Source organism: Laccaria bicolor, genomic scaffold (assembly GCF_000143565.1).
Source record: "Laccaria bicolor S238N-H82 LACBIscaffold_30 genomic scaffold, whole genome shotgun sequence".
Taxonomy (NCBI): domain Eukaryota; kingdom Fungi; phylum Basidiomycota; class Agaricomycetes; order Agaricales; family Hydnangiaceae; genus Laccaria; species Laccaria bicolor.
In genome coordinates, this window is record NW_001889901.1 from 239,130 (window position 1) to 260,676 (window position 21,547).

At 49.3% G+C, this 21,547-nt stretch overlaps 8 protein-coding genes across 8 annotated transcripts; 5 read left to right on the forward strand and 3 right to left on the reverse strand.

Moving 5' to 3' along the window:
* Positions 1–271: 271 nt before the first annotated feature.
* On the forward strand, positions 272–1,651 carry LACBIDRAFT_330923 (uncharacterized protein; the record flags this gene model as incomplete). The annotated part of the gene is made up of 2 exons (XM_001885224.1): positions 272–339; positions 424–1,651. The coding sequence occupies 2 exons, from the start codon at positions 272–274 to the stop codon at positions 1,649–1,651; spliced, it is 1,296 nt and encodes a 431-aa protein (XP_001885259.1).
* Positions 1,652–2,981: 1,330 nt separating this feature from the next.
* Positions 2,982–5,172, forward strand: LACBIDRAFT_295116 (uncharacterized protein; the record flags this gene model as incomplete). The annotated part of the gene is made up of 9 exons (XM_001885225.1): positions 2,982–3,076; positions 3,291–3,527; positions 3,628–3,807; positions 4,130–4,243; positions 4,302–4,497; positions 4,551–4,622; positions 4,682–4,718; positions 4,771–4,905; positions 4,954–5,172. Coding segments are annotated over 9 exons (1,284 nt in total), but the record flags the coding sequence as incomplete, so codon positions are not given.
* A 1,585-nt stretch (positions 5,173–6,757) lies between these two features.
* Positions 6,758–7,851, reverse strand: LACBIDRAFT_330925 (uncharacterized protein; the record flags this gene model as incomplete). The annotated part of the gene is made up of 5 exons (XM_001885311.1): positions 6,758–6,845; positions 6,901–7,032; positions 7,291–7,294; positions 7,350–7,692; positions 7,717–7,851. The coding sequence occupies 5 exons, from the start codon at positions 7,849–7,851 to the stop codon at positions 6,758–6,760; spliced, it is 702 nt and encodes a 233-aa protein (XP_001885346.1).
* A 1,192-nt stretch (positions 7,852–9,043) lies between these two features.
* LACBIDRAFT_295117 (uncharacterized protein) lies at positions 9,044–10,438 on the forward strand (the record flags this gene model as incomplete). Its single annotated transcript, XM_001885226.1, has 1 exon — positions 9,044–10,438. One exon carries the CDS (start codon positions 9,044–9,046, stop codon positions 10,436–10,438), a length of 1,395 nt encoding a protein of 464 aa, XP_001885261.1.
* A 395-nt stretch (positions 10,439–10,833) lies between these two features.
* On the reverse strand, positions 10,834–11,843 carry LACBIDRAFT_330927 (uncharacterized protein; the record flags this gene model as incomplete). Its single annotated transcript, XM_001885312.1, has 2 exons — positions 10,834–10,924; positions 10,972–11,843. The coding sequence occupies 2 exons, from the start codon at positions 11,841–11,843 to the stop codon at positions 10,834–10,836; spliced, it is 963 nt and encodes a 320-aa protein (XP_001885347.1).
* Positions 11,844–12,048: 205 nt separating this feature from the next.
* Positions 12,049–14,490, forward strand: LACBIDRAFT_191382 (uncharacterized protein; the record flags this gene model as incomplete). The annotated part of the gene is made up of 11 exons (XM_001885227.1): positions 12,049–12,214; positions 12,277–12,344; positions 12,395–12,757; positions 12,819–12,944; positions 13,013–13,162; positions 13,236–13,433; positions 13,500–13,648; positions 13,711–13,885; positions 14,056–14,203; positions 14,267–14,333; positions 14,399–14,490. The coding sequence occupies 11 exons, from the start codon at positions 12,049–12,051 to the stop codon at positions 14,436–14,438; spliced, it is 1,650 nt and encodes a 549-aa protein (XP_001885262.1). The 3' UTR covers positions 14,439–14,490.
* Positions 14,491–15,101: 611 nt separating this feature from the next.
* On the forward strand, positions 15,102–17,138 carry LACBIDRAFT_306354 (uncharacterized protein; the record flags this gene model as incomplete). Its single annotated transcript, XM_001885228.1, has 11 exons — positions 15,102–15,110; positions 15,165–15,308; positions 15,365–15,479; positions 15,535–15,617; positions 15,670–15,893; positions 15,952–16,018; positions 16,076–16,129; positions 16,198–16,316; positions 16,373–16,502; positions 16,581–17,051; positions 17,112–17,138. The coding sequence occupies 11 exons, from the start codon at positions 15,102–15,104 to the stop codon at positions 17,136–17,138; spliced, it is 1,443 nt and encodes a 480-aa protein (XP_001885263.1).
* A 199-nt stretch (positions 17,139–17,337) lies between these two features.
* On the reverse strand, positions 17,338–19,544 carry LACBIDRAFT_306355 (uncharacterized protein; the record flags this gene model as incomplete). Its single annotated transcript, XM_001885313.1, has 4 exons — positions 17,338–18,786; positions 18,846–19,088; positions 19,141–19,243; positions 19,297–19,544. 4 exons carry the CDS (start codon positions 19,542–19,544, stop codon positions 17,338–17,340), a joined length of 2,043 nt encoding a protein of 680 aa, XP_001885348.1.
* Between the last annotated feature and the right edge of the window lie 2,003 nt (positions 19,545–21,547).

Genomic DNA, 21,547 nt, shown 5'->3' on the forward strand with positions numbered 1-21,547 from the left:
TCCCTCATCAATCCCTCATCCAATTCAATTGTTGTTTGGTTGCCACCGATCGTTCTTTTGAAGACTTACTCTTTGACCGAAAGACATGTGAACATACTTAACTTGGTTCACCATTATTGCGTCGCGAACAAAAAGACGCTCCTTGACTGGCATGCGGCTGTATCCTGGACAACCAGACACCTACAGACAATGGTTCGCGGAGGTTGACGCCAAATTGACCCGCAATAACAATGGATCTTCATCATATTTAGATGCCTATCTCCACCAAAATATGACCCCATCGCAAGTTCAAGTCCATGCCTTACCACAATCCAACATCGTCGTTTCATTTTCAGGGGGGTATACCAAGTCATAATCGTCGAGCAATAACTGCGTGAGCGTGGCTGGTCCCGAGATAGCCATCAACTGACTTCAATCATCTAGACAAGGAATCAGCGAAGCACTTCATCCCTATCAGTATGAAAGCTCCAGCACTCTCGGTCTAGCATTGGAAGCCTATGATGCTTCCGAAACACCTGAAGCCATTTCTATCAACCACCTCCCCTTGGAAATTATTGCGGAGATTTTCCTTCTATGTCCAAGAGCATCTTTGCGCAGGCTTCAGATTGAACGCCCTTCCGATCCAAGGGGTAGGCGAGCGCCACTACTTCTTTGTCAAGTTTGTCGTTACTGGAGAAAGGTCGCATTATCTCTACCACTCCTTTGGTGCTCATTGTCGGGCACTGGACCTTTCACCCCACATCCTGCATTGATCGAACTCTGGCTTACCCGCTCTCGCGGACTGCCACTTTCGCTGTCCCTTGCAGCGCCGGTGGAGCGTCGCGACACACCGGAATATCACGCACATGCATCCAAAATGATCGATCTATTTTCGAATGAGATGTATCGATGGCGCACGATTGCGTTCACTTTGAACGATAATCTCGCTCGCAAATTTATCGCCACGGTTGATTCCAAAGCGCAAATATTAGAGGAACTAGAATTGGTCTTTGAACAACCCAGCAGTACAATTGTCGAGGTTTCCGCTCTACTTCCATCCTTACCTAAGCTTCGCCACCTGTCGTGGTACGGAAACTTGTCGGCAGTGTCTTTGCGCAACATACCATTTCATCGGTTAACGCACATCCACATGGTCTCGCAAAACTCCGCGCAGGACGTGGTTACATGCCTTTCGCAATGTACAGCAGCGTTGGAGATACAATGGGACTGCGTAGATTGCTGGGATTCGCCATCTGTTTGTGGATTATCTCAAACCATACTCCCTCATCTGCGATCGCTATATTTAAAAGGAGCTGGAGATTTTGCTCATATTTTATCTCGGCTTACTCTGCCTAGCCTGAAGTACCTGCATCTGGAAACGAAGTCCAAAGCACAAAACCATGAGTTGCTTGAGGACTTTTTTCATAGGTCTTCCTGCCCCTTGCGACAGTTTATCCTTAACGACGTCTACGTCTATCAGGAAAGCATTGTCAAATACTTGACCATTCCTTTCTTGGAAACCATTCCCGATATACGTATTTACTTAGGAGGTTTGAAGGGCGATGTCCTTCGGAAAATGCAGGAAGTCAAGGATTCCCAAGATACGCCTACCTTTCATCGACTTCAGATTAGCTACCCCGAATGCAGCTGGCCGGCGTTTACTTGGAAGTGAACGGACATGTTCTGCTAGGAATAAATTTGTCTACTAGTACTCACGCTTAAACATTTATCTACTTGCTTGACGCATGTACCAGTGTATAATATTGGTCCGCATTTATTCAAAGCGACCTTGACCGCCTCTAAAGTACTTAGTAAAGTTCATGTATCTTCCATCTACAAATACCCACACTTCAAATGGTGATTTACCATCCTGTCGAAGTAAATACGAGGGGTACTTAAAGACAAACGACCATTCTTTGATCAGTCTCTTGGTGATGGGAAAATACGGCGGAGTTGAAACTTTGGCAGTGGGTTGCCACTCCAGGACCCCTGAAAATGCTGCTAAATGGTAGATACCGATCCGGACAAAAAATTTCAAAACGGGGGTGCTAGGCTAGAGACAAACCGGACAAGTTTTTCGAAAAAATCAGCAAAATGCTAGATACAAAATCCGGACAGGTTCTCGAGGAGAATGACAGGATAGATACTAACCAGACACCTATGGTCGTATAGTGCAACGGAAAAACGTAGGTAATTTTTGCAGTCAGCCGTGTGGTCGGTGGTTCGAACCTTGCGCTGCAGAAAAAAATTTGGCCCTGAATAGGCTAGATACGAAGTCCGGACAAATTTTTGAAATTTGGTTTAGGTCAGATAAAATCCGGACAGACTTCGCCAAAATTGGTACGGACAAGAATCTGAAAATCGTTGATTCTAGTATCTATCATTTGGCAGTATTTTCAGGGGTCCTGCCACTCCCCACGCAGAGATACAACCATCCTGATGGGTTCATCCGACATCGAACTGACAGTCCCCGCACTTGACAACAAGAGGTGTCAGATCCGGCGATGCTGGACGTCAGATCTGTCACGGGACCTTGACAGCGGCTATTTCCGAGCTTCAGCAAATGCAAATGCAAGTCGACGCAGGTCGACGCTCAGTCCAATTTTCTACCACTAAGTATTCTGATATCGTTAATGGAATGTGATTTGATTTAAGAGAACATGCTTGGATTTGAGAGAGGGAGGTAAGTATGTTTGGTGTGCTTGTGACAATGTGCCTAGCAATGGGCTCAGATCAGTCTTGGTGAAGGGTATTTGGACTCGAGACTAGAGGTTTATCAAAGCAAATTTAAGTATAAACTCAAATGAATCAGTATTCATAGTTGCAATGCTCGAGGTCATAATGTTAGGTTGGGAGTTGCATAGTATGGTTGGAGAGGATTGGAGCTGTTTTCTCTTCTTTTTCAGTTGAAAGGGGCAAAAGGTATCTATTTGTGCTATAAAGTATCATTACACAAAGTTTGGTACAGCAGCGCGGGCCTCTCGTTCATCAGAATACAAGTTATGTCGAAGACATGCTTCGGGGAAGCTTCTAGCCGGGTAACCGGTGGTGGCTGTACCCCCCTCCCCCCACCCGTGGGAGTCGACGTGCTGGATCGGTGGATCTGACACCTCTTGCTTGACAAAGTACAGGTCTTGACTTGTGTTTCCTCTTCAAGTAACCCAGGGTCGGAAAGGTATCAACGAGATGATAAGAGGTTCCTGGTTGACGCTGGGTTGACGGCTTGGCCAAGGCTTGGCTTTTCAAAGAGCCCAAAAAAGAACACCTGCGGCCAATGTTTTTTTTTTCATACACGACGGGTATCAAATTAGCGCTCGCCGCTTAACCGCAAACGATAGTTGGGTCACGGTGGGCAAGAGGCTTCAAGAAGACCCATCCCCATTGAACAAGCGGTGCCGTATCTACTCATTACGCAAATCCAACGCAAATCTCGACCTCGAACCTCAAATTAAGAAGCGCTTGCAGTATAATGTTTACACTGCGATCCTGAACATTTACGTTGACTTGGATATCTACAGGTTCCAGGTACACCTGTATCGTCGTTTGACGTGGGCCCAAGCTGGAATTACCCTCTGCCTTAACAAATGTCACCTTATAGTAAAAGCCATGAGGGAGTCTTGTCTTTTTCATCCTGAATCTTCCCCTTAGTTCATTCACACTGATGCTTTCCAACGCTGATCTGAGGAGGTACCTCCTCCGAACTGTGCTAGTGTGCTCGTTCATATCCATACCAGCGACCATCGTCGTGTTTGTGAATGGTCTCTCACTTATCACCCTCGCGTGGGTGGTTGTCGTTTGCGGTATCACCATCCATCACACGACAACTGCGTGAGCCTCTCGCTGCCTTTTTTTTTTTTGAAATCTTCCGCCTGAATGTCATACTACAGGGTTGTTACTTCGAAATATTTTCCAGAATTGTGTGAACCGATCTTGGTTTCCATTGAAATAACTGGTAGCTGTCCATAAAGTTCATTTTTATTCTGTCGCTTACCACACAATGCCTAGTCTTGTTTTGTCTCGGTCTTTGGAAGCTCACTGTGAATCGGTGGTCAACTGAGGACGCTGCGATTTTGATAATCACTTTATATACTCTGGTGGTGGCACTGTGTCTGACATTGCTGCTTCGAGTTGCGTGCATAGTCCGTTCCAGAGGAATGAAACTCCGGAAGCCATTCAACGTGTTTTCTGAATGTGATCCTCTACCACAAGACTGGGCGCCTTATGAAGTTGTGTTCGGAAAAGCTATCTGGGAGCCTGCCTTAGCGTGAGGACTCGATTAACTGTACAGGTCAATTTCGCTAATTAACATTATCGCGATTAAGGGGAGAAGCAAAAGGCATCATAGCTTTCCGGTTCCTTCTCGCCATTCCGTTGCTGCTGGCACTTCTTTTATTTTCAGCTATCTCAATAATTATAGAGCCCATCCACGAAATTGGACTGGTGCCACACAAGGATTATCGTGCCCCAGAGCTATTGTATGATTTCAATATGGAACCCCCCGTTTGGAGTATCGTAGCGGTGAGTAGCGGTATTTAAGATCCAGTTACACGCGATGTAATTTATGGTATTAGTTCATCGACATGCGTTTACCCATTGCTAGTGATCCTGAAGTATCACTGTTAAACCTCTCTGGGACGATTCAGGTACGCTCCCTGAATATGTTCATGGTAGTGGCTAATCCGTAATATCCACTGACTTCAAGACTGCTATCACTGTTAAACCTCTCTGGGACGATTCAGGTACGCTCCCTGAATATGTTCATGGTAGTGGCTAATCCGTAATATCCACTAGATGTCAAAAACAAGCCTGATTGCGTCCACCTGGATGGTAATCTGACGATCGGGGGTAAATCGCAAAATGTACAGTCTGATCCGTATATCCAAACCATTACCATATTTTGTCCGAGCCGCCGGGAGGGATTGACTGGTAAGATTAAATTGCCATGTTCCTGAAGTTATCTCACGAGATGTATAGCTCGGGAAATAATGTCAGCCCCCTCGCCGGACGTCTCCCCTGATTTACTCGTCACCGTAAATTTCACAACACTACAGATGTACGACGACTCATTGGTTGATGCGAGGAACCGCACCGTATCGATTCTGGTGGGTCTAACAAACAACACCAATGACGTTGTCTCCAACACAATACCAACCCCTCTATTCCCCGGCCTTAACCTTGCTGGGAATGTCTCTCGTGAGTTTAAAAGGCGTTTTGTCAAGCTACAGTTATCGTCTTTCGGGATTTTCAGTGTGAGTCAAAGCGTGATAACTCTTCCTTGGTGAATTTTAACTAATGCTTCTTCAGTCTTCAACATCCTTTCTTGTCACAAACCTCTCCCCACTTTTTCCCGACCCCTCCTCCCTCATACCTCGAAGCCCGGACATAGGCACATTGAGAATCTTTGGTCAAAATGACCATTCAGATTGGGAACTACACCAAGACTATAGAGACAAATCCATCTGGAGAGGCTTCGCATCCGTCGGTGGTTTCTGGACTTTCTTCAATGGGGCATTTGTGATCGCCCTTGGGACTCCTTTAGGACTGATCTTATTCGGTGGGTGTTGAATGTCTATTTGTAGCAAGCAAAAGTTTTACCTGAAGCAGGTATCAACCGGGACTCGAAATCCGGCGGGGTCGTTCATTTATTGTTCCCACCTCGTCAGCTTCCTCTCCCTGGTAGCAACTCCGGGTCTCTTCTCGCTGATTCGGCCAGCACTCAAAATAGCAGTGGTCAACACAGTCTTGGCGATGTCCCTGCTGGTGAGCACCTTGAAGAGATACCTTTGAAGGTTGTGCAACGCATTGGTGGTGCCCTAGCTCAATAAAAAGGGAGGCAAACGTACGATAGTTATAGAGATTGGATCTGTTGCAAGATACTCGTTCATCGTGACCCGCGCGACTTGTAGTCTTGTACTAGTATTTCTGGTGGGATGTGGTCTTTCTGATCTGTATTGAAACGAATGGCACTCATCTCATGAAAATTGTCTATCTAATCAGTATTTTTAAAGCACCAATCCATTGCAGTAACTTCGGTAAGAGCAGAAGCAAGAAAAGGTAGTTAATCCAATGTCAAGTTGACGGGACCCAAGTTGGATCTTGACGGGTGGACAGGAAAATGCACAAACCCAACTTTGAGAACACAATTGAAAGCGGGTAAGTCAAGGCGCTGAAGCGGGTGAGTTCCTCAAAAAGTTCTGATGCACGGAAATTCTGGATTAACATGCTTCATGAAGGAGTCCCAGGACAATGGGGAAACAAGCAGGTTGAACAGAATTGCTGATGTTTTGGAAACTTCGATTGGCATTGCATGGATTTATGTATTTTCGACTCGGATGGGCATCCCTCTCAAGAACTAGTACTTACTAGATACCTTTCATTGACCTGTTCCCCTCATGCACTTAAACCGATGACCACAGGAAACCTGTTGGATTGCGTGAACGGACGACGCACTACTCCCTGCATCATCCGCGATTCCAAAGAATCCGATGCTGGGACGGGGAGGAAGACATGAGTAAGGGATGTGCAAGAATGAAGATAGCGGTCACTTACCTGCCAGTGAACAACTGGCAAGGATGCTTGGATGATAGCCTTGAACGTACGCGAACCGTCAACGCTTCAGTGAGCCGTATGGGATACCAGAGGCACGCAGTTCGGACGAAGGTAGATGAGGAAGCGGACTAGCGTGGGAGTGTGTTCGTTCAATGTTGAGATAATGATGACCAGTTGGTGAACGTGCTTACTCAAATGCCAGAGTAGAAGGCTGCGGTGGTCCTCCCGCTCAGTCCAGTAGGCCAGGCAAACTGGGGGAGTCCCTATCCCATGACCATCGCGGCAACTCGTTGTGGAATGAAGGCGAGGGAAGAGCCCTATATACGATAGTAATTGGTGCAAGTCCAAGGCCGTTGAAGAAGCATTACTTACCTATGCACGCATAGCCATCCTCCCCGCTCTTCATTTACGTCGTAGTCCTGCGAGAACAGAGACAGTCTCTCCAATGCCTTGAAGTTTCTGTCTCCACTGTTTTCCCTCAGCGGTTCGATCTTGGCGGTGAAACTACAAAGAGAAACAAGGAGTACATGAGCAAGTCATCGTCAGCTATGTCTAATCCCAACTTACAAGAGGCCAACCCACTCTCAAAACGAATCTTTCATATTTGTATCTATCGGATCGCGGTAGGTCATGAAGATGATGAGCCACAGATGATACGCCGGGTTCGGTTTGCTACTTAGATGACGGGACCTGTCGATTTACGCATGGTGAACTTGTGTAGATATAAGAATCACGCGACGGTCTATAACAAACTATACATACCATTCTGCATCTCATGTCCAGTCTTGAAATCGAGATTATGTTCCCAGTTCTTCACGCACTTTGACGATACCAAAGATAGTATGGTAATGCTTCGGAAATCCCAATGAAAATCGCGAACGTGACGGTCCTGGTGTTGCTCATGGAGCAAGTGACGTGGCAGGTGCAAGTGCAGATGAGGAACTTAAGTCGCGGATGCTGAGCTCGCTTGAGCTGGGATGGCCAGCAGCACAGTAAATGCGCCCGAGTCAGCTTGGTGGAAAGCAGGGAAGGAGGCGTGTTGCATTTGGTAATAACGGGTAGTAGGGTGCTGGAAGGAAGGTTGGATTTCACGGATTTGGACGCGGATGCACGAGTAGGGTGGTCACAGAAGGATACAGATGCGCCTCCTGCGCCCTCCAAAATCTAGCCATTCCGACGATTTCTGACATCTACACCCCTCTCCTGCACCGCAATCTCGCTGTACGCGAATAGGATATCGGTAAACTTTCGGGCAGGCCAGACGGATGGGGTGACTGGCACAAAAAGGAGCTCGATTGGTCGCATCGTAAGATGGTGGAACATGTCGGTTGGGGACAGAGGGAGGCACATGTCGGGCACATGCATGAAATTAGCCTTGCGCACAGACAGCGATCCATCTCCTGGCTTCCATTCACGTTTTTTTCGTCCGTCAGGAGTAGTCGAGCGAGTTTCTTTCCAATCTGTGAACGCCAACGTACTTACTGTCTGACCTAATTCTCTGTCCTCGAGCCTCCTCTTCCTCCTCCCCCTATATGCCTTTTTCTCTGTTCAGTCACCTCCCTGATTTCGATGTGTTCCTGGGCCTGAACTGCAGTATGCTATGTCAGCTATTTTTTCCGTGGGCTTTGCTTGTCCACTACTGTACTTACATAAAAATCTCTGTCTTTTAATCATGTGTTGGCGTTGGGTTGGCGCAAGGTTGGCGTCGAAATTTTTGTACTGGTATAACCAAGTATTCCACATATTTGCTCATATTTATACACACATTAACAACACTATACCTTTTCCTTTCCTTCCTTCCTTTTTCCTACCTTTACTCAACTCTCTATACACGATTTGGAACTGTTCCGTCTCTGTGTGAGTGAATTACACGACGTGGGAATGCATAAGGTCACTTTGTTTCCTATGTACGCCGATCGTGGATCTGACAGACTGACACCTCTTGCTCCCAACCACCTTACTGTCGACTCTGGTTCGACAACATGGCGCGTCCCGTCTTGGTCGTGCCTTTGTCTCTTTGTCTCTTGTCGGTCCCCTCCCTGATGTTGATGTGTCCCTGGACTGCGATTGATTGGGAGCATTGCGGCGATGACTCTGAGCTCCTCCCCACCTTTTGCAACACACGCGCGTGGTTTTTTTTTGGAGTGGAGGAGCATGTCTGTACCCTTTGTCGCCGCCGTGCGCACTGAAAACTCGTTCGTTTTATTTTGTGCGCTGTTCAGGCCAAGTTTAGGCGCCATCTTCGTGTTTGACGCTCAGTCCTTCCCTTATGCTTGATTGGCGAGATCTGTCGTCACAGTACGTCAAGTTAGACCAAGCCCTTCTTCAAACACAAACACAATAGGTTCTTAAACGGGCTAAGAGAGAGTCTAGGTCAAAAGCTCCCTTGACCCACTTTCCCTATCGCCCTTCCCCACCCCACATTCACAAGCCATATCCCGCTGATTTCATCCATCTCAGTGTTTTTTTTTAAATAGAGATCAAAATGGCTACACTGTCCAGCCTCTCCTTGAAGATGACCGATCGCACTGTACGCGTGTCCGTTGCTGACGATGACATCGCTCGTCTCATGTACTACCTCCACTGCGTTACCGTGGGTGTCGGCTTAGACGTCCTACAAGACGATCTCGTCAGTCATAAAAACTACCGCTCGCTTTCCCCCACGCGCATTGCTCAGGTCGTCCAGACTGCTGACGAGCTTTCGCCCGATCTATTCATAGACAAGCTCATCTTCTGTGACGACGATTGCGAAATCCTCGAAAGGGGCGAGATCAACAAGTTCGTCCGTATATCCGCTGCAGGCAACATTATCTCGCTGCAGAGTGATATCCTCATTATGGGCAAGGTCAGGAATGCGACGGACGTGATGTTTTTCAAGTCGTCATGGCTCGACAAGTATTATACCCAGCCCATGCAGCGTATCATCCGCACACTCCTTGGGACAAAGCACTGCAGCCATTGCGAAGGCGAAGATGGCCTCTGTACGTGTACGAGGTGCCCGCGCACCACTGAAAGCAAATGCAGTGATCTTCTTGCTGCCTTCCTTGACGTTGTTAATGCCATCACCCCCCCATCGTCATCGAGCGCCAATCCTAAGCCATCCACCCATCAGCCGCCGCCCGCTAAGACACCGAGACCTGGAGAGCACCAGTGTAACTGTGATGGATGTGGGCAGAGTTTTTTCACAGGTGCCAGGTATAAGTGTACCACCTGCTATGACTACGACCTTTGCGAGCAGTGCTATAAGTCCAATAAGCACGACATGGGACACCCATTCAATCAATATCGCACCCCTGGTGCGAGACCGACCCTTCTCGCTGCCCGAGCCAGCTCAAAGCCATCTATACCCCGCACAAAAACTGACAATGCCACCAACCCTCCACCACGTTACTCCGAAAAACCCACCACCAAACCATCCTCCTCACCATTCTTTTACGACACCATGTCCGCCTCAGAGCTCAAACGCTTCCTCAAGGACCACGGAGCCACTTTTGATGACATCCTGGACAAGGAGACCTTGTGCAGACGTGTTTGGGACACCTATTGCGAGTCCATGGGCATCGTCGAGCTCAACAAGTTCCTTTCTGAGAACTCGATCTCGACGGCGGATTGTAGGGACGTCCAAAGCCGCCGGCGGAAGGCGAAGGGCATGTTCCGTCCTCCCAAGAGGCCTGCGGCCCCACCGGCGAACACGTCGCAGGTGAGGTGGAGGAGGGACGATACTGTGATTTTGAAAGGCTTGAATCAGACTCAGATGAATGGGAAAAGGGGGACAGTGGTGTCGGTGGATAACGAGTTGGGTAAGGTGCAGGTTAGGATCGAGGATATGGACAAGTCGTTCATGATTAAGTTTGAGAATCTCCAAATGGCCATCGACGACTTGGAGGAGGAATATGAAGAACTTGACTGATTCTGTTCCTTAACCCAAGTGACGTTTTACCTATGTAAGGATTGTCCGACAGACAATTATGTATAAACAATCGACTGTCAAAGCAGAGTACTATCATACTTAGAAATTTCATTAAAGCTGTAGGAAAGTTCTTGGCTAGGACTTGTGTATTGAATATTGTGACTTACGCTATTTGAACCTCCAGTGAGGTGGAAAGCGGTGGACTCAGGCTCGAGGTAAGGAATGTAAACGGAGGGTGGCTTGGGAGCAGGAGGAAGAAGCAGCAGCAATATTGATCGCTGAGCGAGCCTCTTGTCATTGGGCAGCTCAGGGAGTGGATATATGCGCGTCAAGATGATAGACGTTCGTGCAAGTGCCTGTGACAAGGTGCTTTGGTTCCCGTATACATCCATTCATCAGATACTGAATATAGCACGCGCTTTGATTCCGATGACACCACCCCCTCGTCCATCCCATCCCTTAATCTCCGCACGACACACTGGACACCTAGGTAATGTCAACAGGCCGTAGGAGCACAAGAAATAGACACGGACCTAGCAACGTTCGGTTCACCGGTAGGCATCATCGCCCCCCTATGCATCGTCGTTTTTACAGCCGTGAAGAGGCACGCGCCGCAGCATATGTGCCCGCAGGGAGTGAGTGTTGCGTTTGTGGGGGGGAAGAAGCATATGGGGCAGGTATATTCGGATAGAGGCTCTGGTTGTTTTTCTGGGGCTGGGGAGGGTGCCACTGGGACTGGGACAGGTGGGATGGTAGACGTGGAAGTGGAGGTGCTGGGTTCGTGTAGGGACTTGATAGGTTGCGGCTCTATATCGGTGGCATGTAAGATCTTTGCGAGGCTGGGGCTACTCACATAGCCGGGAGGCGATGAAAGGCTGCTGCTCGCTTGCGAGCTGAACAAAGTCCCTTGTGTAGATGGACCTGCGATAGAAGTAGATGTAGAAGGGAGTGGCTTCTCGTCTTCGTCATCGGAAATAAGCTGGTCGACGGCTTCATCGTCCTCGTCCTCGCCCGAGCTAACCATCCAATCGACAAAGGAGATTCTCCGTCGTTTACTCCGCCGGAGGACGTCGTCTCCCGTTTGTCTCCTCTTCCCTCCTGCCATCCGGCTCGCGTGTGAGCTGCTGGAACCTTCGCCTGTGTCAGGCTGCATGAGCGCTTGAATAAACAGCGATTCTTCGGCGGAACTGAGAGAGTCTGAACGGTGTCTTGTGCTTGTGGACATGTTGTGTGATCGGGAACTTGTGCGTGAGGCAGGTCGGGAGAGGGAACCGGAATGTGTTGAACGAGCAAGGGAGACTGCTCTGGAACGTGGTTGGAGGTTTCTGGATGTTAGTGGTGCCGGGAGCGCTAGCTCGTTGTCGTCTGGGATGAAGATTGGCGGTGAAGGGGCGCTTATGGACATTTTCCCTGATAAAGAAAAGAGGACGCTTCGGCTTCCACACCACCACCACCATTACATATCCCCGCGCACGACTCTCAATGTCGGCACACTATTAGAAACACCACCCTCCAACCTCGGAATGAACAACGACCGATTGTTGCCTATTCATTCACCAGTAACAGTACCGCAATTCGAAACGGTGGACCCTACCACAACGAGACCCGCAATGGGTCTGACGGGATTGACCGTCGATATACCTTCATCCACATCCAAGCGACCAGACGAGAAACGGCCGGCAGCAAGATGGTCTAGCTTCGAGTTCAAAGTTTACTATGCTTTAGCATGCATCGTTATACCCATTATGGTTTGGATACCCGTGTCATTGAGCTCGCGTGAGTCCCTACCACCTCCCCCCTCCCCTCTTTCCGCGGCTAATCGACCTTTTTCTGTCAAGCCTCTAACCCTAATTACCCATTCTATCAAATGCGGCTGTCGAACGGCTGGCTATTCGGACGTCGTATCGTAAGCCCCTAACTACCCCCCATCCAAAAAAACTCTAACACGTTGCGTAGGATAACAGTGACGCGCAATACCGCTCCTTTCGAAACAACTTACCCCCTTTACTCATCGGCGCCCTCGCCTTCCTCCTCTCCAAGTTCCTAAGGGTCCACTACGCCACAGTGAACCCAGGCAATAATCTATACCTCATCCCATTCAATGTGGGCTGCTCGCTCGTCATGATCCTTGCATTGCACGGGACGAGTGCCTTGAAAGTCCTCGCGATCGTTTCTGCGAATTATGGGATTGCGAAGATGTGTCGGGGGAGTAGAGCTGGGCCGGCGTTGACGTGGATGTTTAACGCTGCTGTGCTTTTTTTGAATGAACGGTATGGAGGGTATAGGTTTGGGGATATGATCCCTGGTTTGGAATACCTCGTACGTTCTGTCTTTTTTTTGAATGGTTCGTTGTAGATCTGATCTTACGAATGATGAAAAGGATACCATACAAGGAGCCTATCCCCGCTGGCACGTCAGCTTCAACATCACGATGCTCCGCCTCGTCTCGTTCAGCATGGATCACTACTGGGCATGTCAACCACTACGCTCCCCCTCCTCCGAAGATGTGGGTAACCCCTGCCCTTACCCGTTGCAGTTGAAAGTGAAAGTTGACGAGCCAAATGCGAAGGATAGACAGGCTCCGCCCAGCTCTCGGAAAAACAGCGCCAATCGATGGCGCATCCCGAGGGGATGTACTCGTACATGAACTATATCGCCTATGTTCTCTATCCACCGCTGTACATCGCTGGGCCCATCATGACGTTCAATGATTTCATATGGCAGGTCAGTGTCCTTCCTTCTCTTTTCTTTCTCTTTCTATGAAACGGATGTTGAAGTCGCAGGGGTCATTTTGTAGCACCGCCGTCCAACGCCCATATCAACACAAACAACGATAAAGTACCTCCTCCGCTTCGTCGTTTCGTTTATGACGATGGAGTTCATCCTCCACTTCATGTACGTCGTCGCTATTAAAGATAGGAAAGCGTGGGTTGGGGCTAGCCCCGCGCAGATCAGTATGATTGGGTTTTGGAACCTTATGATCGTTTGGCTCAAGGTCAGTTTTCGTTTCGTTGGGGTACCTACTATGTTCCGTGATTAACGGCCTTTCTTTTCGTTGTAGCTTCTGATACCATGGAGGTTCTTCCGCTTATGGGCGCTCATGGACGGGATCGACCCACCTGAGAATATGGTCAGGTGTATGGCGAATAATTATTCGACGTTGGGGTTTTGGAGGAGTTGGCATAGGAGTTATAATCTTTGGGTTATTCGGTAATTCCTTTCTTCCGTCCTTTCTTTAACATCGCAAGCTCGGATCTGATGCTGCTCTTTAGATACATCTATATACCCCTAGGCGGCGCCAACAACGTGGTGGTGAACACCGTTTTGGTGTTCTCCTTCGTTGCGCTGTGGCATGATCTTACGTTTAGACTCCTGGCGTGGGGATGGCTGGTTAGCTTGTTCATCATACCAGAGTTGTGTGCTGTGTATTTGTTGCCTGCGTCCAAGGTAAGCATTTTTTCAAGCTCCCGCCAGCTTATCTTTCTTTATGTTTTTATTGATGTTTTGTCGGTTCCTGATCTTTGTCTTGTTGTTGTTCCCTGCCTCGTGTCCCGTTCCGTTGTTCCCTTCCTCGTGCTCGTGTGCTGTTCCGTTGCTCACCTCCGCGATGCGTACAGTTCGGACAAAGGCCATGGTACAGACACGTCTGTGCCCTTGGGGCCGTATTTAACATCATGATGATGATGGCTGCCAATTTGGTAGGGTTCGTTGTTGGTGTTGAAGGGGTTTCGTTCTTCGCTAAGCAGCTTTTTGGGACGGTTGAAGGTGGGTTCTTCTGGTTCGGTTCATTGTGTGTACCCTGTTGGATTCTGACCCTGCCTCTTCCAGGTGTGCGATTTCTGGTCGGAGTTGTGTTTTGCTTGTTTGTGGGTGCTCAGTTGATGTTTGAGTATCGGTGAGCTTTCGCGTCCCTGGGGTGTGCGATGTTGTGCTGATTTTTGATGGTTTTTTGAACTGAAGGGAGGAGGAGATGAGGAGAGGGATTTTTAGGAGGTGTTAATCAGGTTGTTGGTTGTGAGCCTCAGCGGCGAATAAACTGGATTTTGGATTTTTGAGTCAAATGACGTTTTGAGTTGGAAGTCGGCTCACGTATGGAAACTTGAAGGAGACCGACCGGCGACTGATACCAACCCGCGATGTTGTTCCATCAAACAGGCCTCATGATTCCCTAGATTTAGAGTCCGAGACAACTGGTTCAGACATTGAGTGATTGATTGAATATCTACCGCCTGACCAGGCTGATGATCTATTCTTGTTTCGTCTTTTCGGGACGATGGAGTACACTTTTGAATTGAAAAAATAAAAAAACATACGGAGTTCGTTGCTAGTATCTGATGTCCCATTCCGAATTTCTGATTCACCACGCCCACGACAACTCTTCATATCTCCAGATTTCGTTAAATAGACGACCACACAATTGATCCTTTCATTTCGGTTACCTGTCCTTTACATACATTCATTTATTGCCAGGGATCTTGACGGGTGCACTTGTATTCAATTCGATCGTGAAGCATGTACGTAAAGGGTTTGTTTGGGCTTCGCGAAACAAAAAAATCTATTTGCGTCACGCCTTTTCCTTTTGGTTTATTACCCTCGAGGGCCCAGGATGCTACTTAAAAGGATCCCTTCAACTCACCCTCCTCCTTTTTGACGTCCATTTCAAATGGGTTTGGTGAGTCGTTTTTGGCTTTCTTGGCAGCTTGAGTGACCGACGATGACTTCAAAGGTTAAACCAGCTCGTCAGATCGCCTCGCTCTCGGTGGATTTTCTGGTCATCGGAGCTGGCATTGCGGGTCTCGCGTGTGCTATCGCGCTTAGGAGGGTTGGGCATCGAGTGGTGGTTCTGGAGAAGCATGATTCTATCACCAAGGTTCGTCTTTCTCATCCCCCTGAAACGCGTCAGTGATGGTGCTGATGATGATGAAGGCCACGGGCGGCTGCCGTATGCCTCCCAATCTATCCAAGATTCTGTTTCATTGGGGCTTGGAAAAGGAGCTGCGTAAGATCTCGTTGAAGTCTCAGGGGATAGCGTTGAATCTATGTCAGTGGTCTGGTGTCCTTTCGTGTCTTGTAGAAACCTGCTAACTCGCTATTAGTCGAGACTGGGGAGCTACTTGGAGAACACATCTGGGATGAGGAACTACTACGCGAATCGCGAGGGGAGTTCGTCTTTGCACACGTGCGTTACTCGGGTCTTGGGCCAATCTACTTGAACTGAGCTTGCATTTCAGCATGCCGATTTACGACAACTGCTATACGATACTGCCCTATCATGCGGTGCAACTATTCATCTAAACACCACCGTCGCCGCGGTAGAGCCTGAAGCATGTCGCGTGCGACTATCGACGGGGGAAGTCCTCGAGGCGGACGTTATCGTTGGTGCGGATGGGCCGTCAGGGCTATCAAGACAATTATTCGATCAAGGCGAAAGTGTACATCGTATGAACATGTACAGGTTCGTCTTTTCATTCATTCAATTGTTGTCCCTTGTTCCAGGAACTCATTCATGATAGCGCGACGATACCCAAAGAACTCATTGTACAGGATGAAGACCTTTCTTTCGTTTATGATGGAATTTTGGTATGACCATTGATCCCTCTTTCTTCTTTGATATGCACATTCATGTTGCGTGTTTAGAGATCAATGTTTGCTTGGTTTGGGGATGGAAGAAGTGTACTGGGCTTCCCTGCGGTTAGTGACTAGTCCGCGCCGCTGCAAATACATATAAACTGACATTTGGGCTAAAAATTAAATTGCAGGGAGGCAAGGCTGATTTCGCGCTGTTCATTTATTGTCCAAAGGATGGTAATGAAGGGTCTTGGGAAGAGATTGCACCGTTATCTGCGATGCAAGAGGTGTTGGAAACTGCAGAACCGCGGTAAGCTATCCGCTGCTTCTATTGCTGCGCCAGTTCTAAACATGCTTCTTGGTCAGGCTGAAGAAGCTTGGAAAACTCGCTCAATCGCCAACATGTATTGCCTTCAAAGAAGTGCCAGACCTGGACGACTGGGTACACGAATCTGGCCCACTAGTCTTGGTAGGTGAAGCTGCAAATCCACTACCCGTAAGCCTCTCCTCCTCTCGCTCTTCAACTCCTACTTATCTCTCTGGGCTGACTTTCTTATTCTTCCTTCGACAACAGCCCGGTTCCATCCAAGAAGCAGCACTAGCAATCGAAGACGGCGCCGTCCTCGGCAAACTCTTCTCCCACCTGCACTCACGCTCCCAAATCCGCTCACTCCTATACGCGTTCCACGAAATCCGACACGACCGCTGTTCCCGCGTGACTAAAAAAGAGATCGGGGATATACAGTTCATGTGCCTTCCTCCAGGGGACTATCAGCAGATGCGCGACGATGTGATGCGTGCGAAGAGGGACGCGGGGAAGGATGTGTTGGATTCGGATGCGGATACGGGGGAGGAGGAGGAGAAAGGGAAAGGGGTGGGCTCGGCGGAGTGGGCGGAGATTGTTGATGTGTTTGGGTATGATGCAGAGGATGATGCTGATAATTGGTGGGTTATGTGGGGTCTTTTGAGGGAGAGGGCTAGGGAGGATGTGGATATTGCGCCGTGTAATGTGATGACGGAGCAGGTGGTCGAGTTTGAGCAAGCGGTTAGTTGACCTTTTTTTTCTCGTTTTTTCGGGAAGCATGAGCTGATGTGAGGTTTTTAGCTGGCCGTTGTTGACTCAGAGGCGTAACCTCTCTTCTGCGATATCCAATTCATGCCTTCACGACCTTCACGAACATACATACTCACTTACCACCATCATATGGTCCATTCTCGCATGTCTTCATAGTAGGGTCCTGAGGTCCTATGGATCACATAAATACATCTGCATCATACAACAACACAAAATCCGCGTAGATAATTTAGTACTAGTAGTAGTGCACCACGCACTACCTGGAAGGCAAAGTGACAACCGGCATATCAGGTGGAGAAAACACCTCCAGAAATCTGGACCCATTGCCATGCCGCGGCTCAGGAGCCTGCAGGTGAAGGCGAGAAGAGGAATATCCGTGCCCACCACCCCCGTATCCGCGATGTGAGGACAACGGGGCTGAGGGCGGCGGCGAAAATCCCCTCCTGTGGTGGGATCGATCATCGTACCTCGCCCTTTCTCGATCCCGTTCCTTCTCCCTGTCTCCTTCCTCTCGTTTCCTGTCGCCGCCTCCCTCTCTTGCCTTGTCTCGTTCTCTGTCTCTGTTTCTATCTCTTCCTTTGTCCCTGTCCCTGTCTTCCCTCCCTCTGTCTCGATCTCTTTCTCTGTCGCGCTCTTTCTCTGGCCATTCTCGTTCCCTTTCCCTATCTCTGTCTCTGTCTCTGCCCCTGTCCTTATCCCGGTCCCTGCCTTTCTCCCTATCCCTGTCTCTATCCCGCTCTCGTTCTGGATCTCGCGGGCGTTCCCTCTCTCTGTCTTTATCCCTCTCTCTATCCCTATCCCTATCCCGGTCCGAACGATATCCTCTGTACTTATCCCTCTCCCTCCCATCGTGCCCCCTCATATCCCTTTCATCATACCTTCTCTCCCTGTCCCTCTCATCATACCCCCTGTCCATATCCCTATCCTTGTCCCTCTCCCGTCCATCATACCCTCTCTCCCTCTCCCTATCCCTCTCCCTCCCACTCTCATACCCCCTCCTCGACCTATACTCCCTCTCCTTCTCCCGATCATACTCATCCCTATACCTCGCCTCCCGTTCCTTCCTGCGCATCGTCGTCGGCGGAGGAATAAACTTGGGAGGCGGCGAAGGCGATCTCCGTCCAAACTCAACGATGGTAGGTGGTGACCATCTTGTGGCAGGGATTTGAGGAAGAGCAGAGAGGGGTGCGTCTTCGGCTACTACGCGCCGTGGGGACTCGGGTCTGGGTGGTCGTGAGGGTGAGCGGGAAAGTGGGAGGCGGAGTCGTCTGGATGATGATGATGCTGCTGGTGCTATTGGAGATGGAGCTGGAAGGGGTGAAATTGGTCTTCGTGGTTGAGATGGGGGAGGTGATGCCGGTCTCCTTCGTGGAGAGGGTTCTTTTCGTCGTGGTGATGGGTCTCTTCTTCGAGGTGATGGTTCTCTACGTCGTGGTGATGGGTCTCTTCTTCGCGGTGATCCGTCCTTCCTCCGCGTTGGTGAGGGGTCCCTCGTTGACGGCTTCCATCGGGGGGAGGGCTCCGTTCGTGATGGTCTGAGAGGCGAGGGGTCTCGTCGCGGAGAACGTTCACGCTGCGGTGATGTACGTCGTTGACGGTCGTTATACCATGTCATGTCAGATTTGTGACGAAGATGCTGCGAGCGTGGAGGAGGCTCTACACGATCCTGGCTCTTACTCCGGCCTCTTGGCTCAGATCTATTAGTCTAAGAAAAAAGATCGAGTAAGTCTTGAAATATGATCTCAGCATAAGAAAATAACACACTGGGGGTGCTGTCCAACTGCTATTCGAATTTTGGTACTTTGCAGCTCCATTGTGTGATTTAGGCTTCAAGCTCTCGTGCCGTGTCAACTCTGTAGCGCGGGTTTTAGGTACCTGTGGGCCCAGTGGTGACAAAGGCACTCCAGTAAACGCTACTTTTGGGGAACTTTTGTACTTTTCTGTGGGTGAGGGCGACCGTGGTGTCGGAGGAAAAAAAGGGGGCGCAGCGCCTGTCTCCAGGGCGTTCTAGAATACTTAAGGGTAAGTGATGAGCTCAATACGATGCAAACAAGCGCACCTGTATTTCCTCAAGCAAACTACGGGCATCCTTGACGAAGACCGCTGGTGAAAGACGCGACTTTTTCGACAGCTTGCCCAAAACAGGCGCAGAACGAGTCACTCTATACATGAATGCCATGAGTTTTTAATCAAAACCAACTCGTACGACACTCACTCATTCGCCCGTTCCCAAAGTTTATCTCTCAGCGCGCTATCCAGCCTGTCCTGGTTTCCTTCCAGGAGCCCCCAAGCTTGATTCAGATATGCGTTCCCCTCCGAAATCATCAAGCTCTTCTCGTTCATCACCGTGTCTGGTGAATTTGGGGGCTCTGCAGGCACTTTCTTGGATGTCCGCCGGCGAAGAAAGGAGAGTATGGACTCGTTGAATACATCATGAGGTCCCACTCGTTTAGATGGTGTCATGGATATGATATTGATGCCAATGGGTATATGAGAACGTGCTGGGCACGAGGTATATGTTGACGAGGCCTTCGCTGAGTTGAGTCTCAGGGCACTTTTGACTATTGGTTGGATGGAAATAAATCCGAGTGGTAGTTTCGACCGTGTATAGGGCTTTCTCGTCGACGACAACGGTGTCGGGGAGTAGCGATGGTGACTTCAAGTTGGATGGGACACCATCGTCTGATTCACAGCTTCCAATATATGAACAGCCAAACAGAAATACACAAAGGGGTGGGGAAGTTACAAAGTAACTCAAATACACAGCAACGATGCTATGCGGCCCAACTCAACCCCCATCCATCATCTTACATTCAGACTCGACAACAACAACGACTAGACTTGCGCGATGCCGCACTTTGAGAACGCACAACTTCGTGATATCAAGGGAGGGACATTCTACGACGTCAAAGGCGACGCTCATGTGTCCATTGGAAGTAACTCTGGTAGGCGCTCAGAACCCTTCGTAGCCTGTAATAATACATTTTCCTAGCATTCGATCTTCTCCATCGTAACGTGGCCGAGAGCGCGTTTCATGACGCCAACGCTCGATTTCCACCGCCGAAATGCCATCCAGATACCCGGAAGGCTGTTATCAAGGAGATCATGACCTGGCATGCGGGTGACACAGTCACTCAACACACTTTGGCTGCGGGTGACACAGTCACTCAACACACCTTGGCTGCGGAACCTCTACCTCGCGCATCTGAACGTCGATTTTATGCTGCAGTAGGCAGAACATTGCGAAGCAGGGGACAGCGGCGACCACGCGCGAGACTACTCCCAATCGCCATAGAGCGACCACGCACCGAAATATATAATATAACTGATGATGAGAGCGACAGTTCGTTGGTTTCGCTATCACTGCCGCGTTCGCCCTCACTGCCCCGTTCGCCCTCGCTGCCGCGTTCGCTCTCGCCCCCCCTTTGGCCCTCACTATCGCCTTCGCCTTCACTTTCCCCTTCGGTGCCTTCACCACCACTGTCCCCTCCGCCACGATGGCCTCCTTCACCATCACTGTCCCCTCCGCCACGACGGCCTCCTTCACCATCACTGTCCCCTTTGCCAGTAGCCGACGGCGACAATGGAAAGCACAAGAAATCGATTCTCTGGTTGCACGCCCCAGCTGGGGCCGGCAAATCAGCCATAGCCCAATCCATTGCAGAGTCGTGCTGCTCAGCAAAACCTTCTTCCCTAGCTGCAAGCTTCTTCTTTTCGCGCAGTGTTGCGGAGAGGAACACTGAAAAATACCTGGTGGCAACCCTGGCATACCAAATTGCAGTTTCCATACCGGCGGCGAGACCCTTCATTGAGAATGTCGTTCAGCAAGACCCAAGTATATTCTCTCGTTCTCTGGAGGCCCAGTTCACTAAGCTTATTGCTGAGCCCCTTGTCCAAGCTGCTGTCGTGGACTCTCCTGGATCTCAGTTGCCGACCCTCATCCTGCTGGATGGTCTTGACGAGTGTGTTGGCAACAATGATGGCGAGGAGAAGCAATGTGCCATCATCAAAGCAATCTATACCTGCCTAACCTGTTCTGACACTTCCCTTCAGTTTCTCATTGCCAGTCGCCCAGAGCCCCATATTTGTAACATTTTCAAACAGCCTGACATTCTCTCAATTTCCCATTATCTTGAACTGGATGACTCTTTTGATCCTGATCAAGATATTGAGACTTTCCTTCAAGCTGAATTTTTACGCATCTGCACATATCATCCATCAATGGCTTCTGTTACCAACTGGCCATCTGAAGCTGTTCTGAAGTATCTTGTCAATGAATCATCTCAACAATTCATCTATGCTGCAACTGTGATCAAATTTGTTGGTGACCCACGACACAATCCTCTTCAACGATTAAACATGGTTCTACAGCCCCACATTGAAACACAACCCTCACCATTTGCCAATCTTAATGCTTTGTATCACCAAGTTCTAGCCACTGTACAACCTGAGCATATTGATGCTAT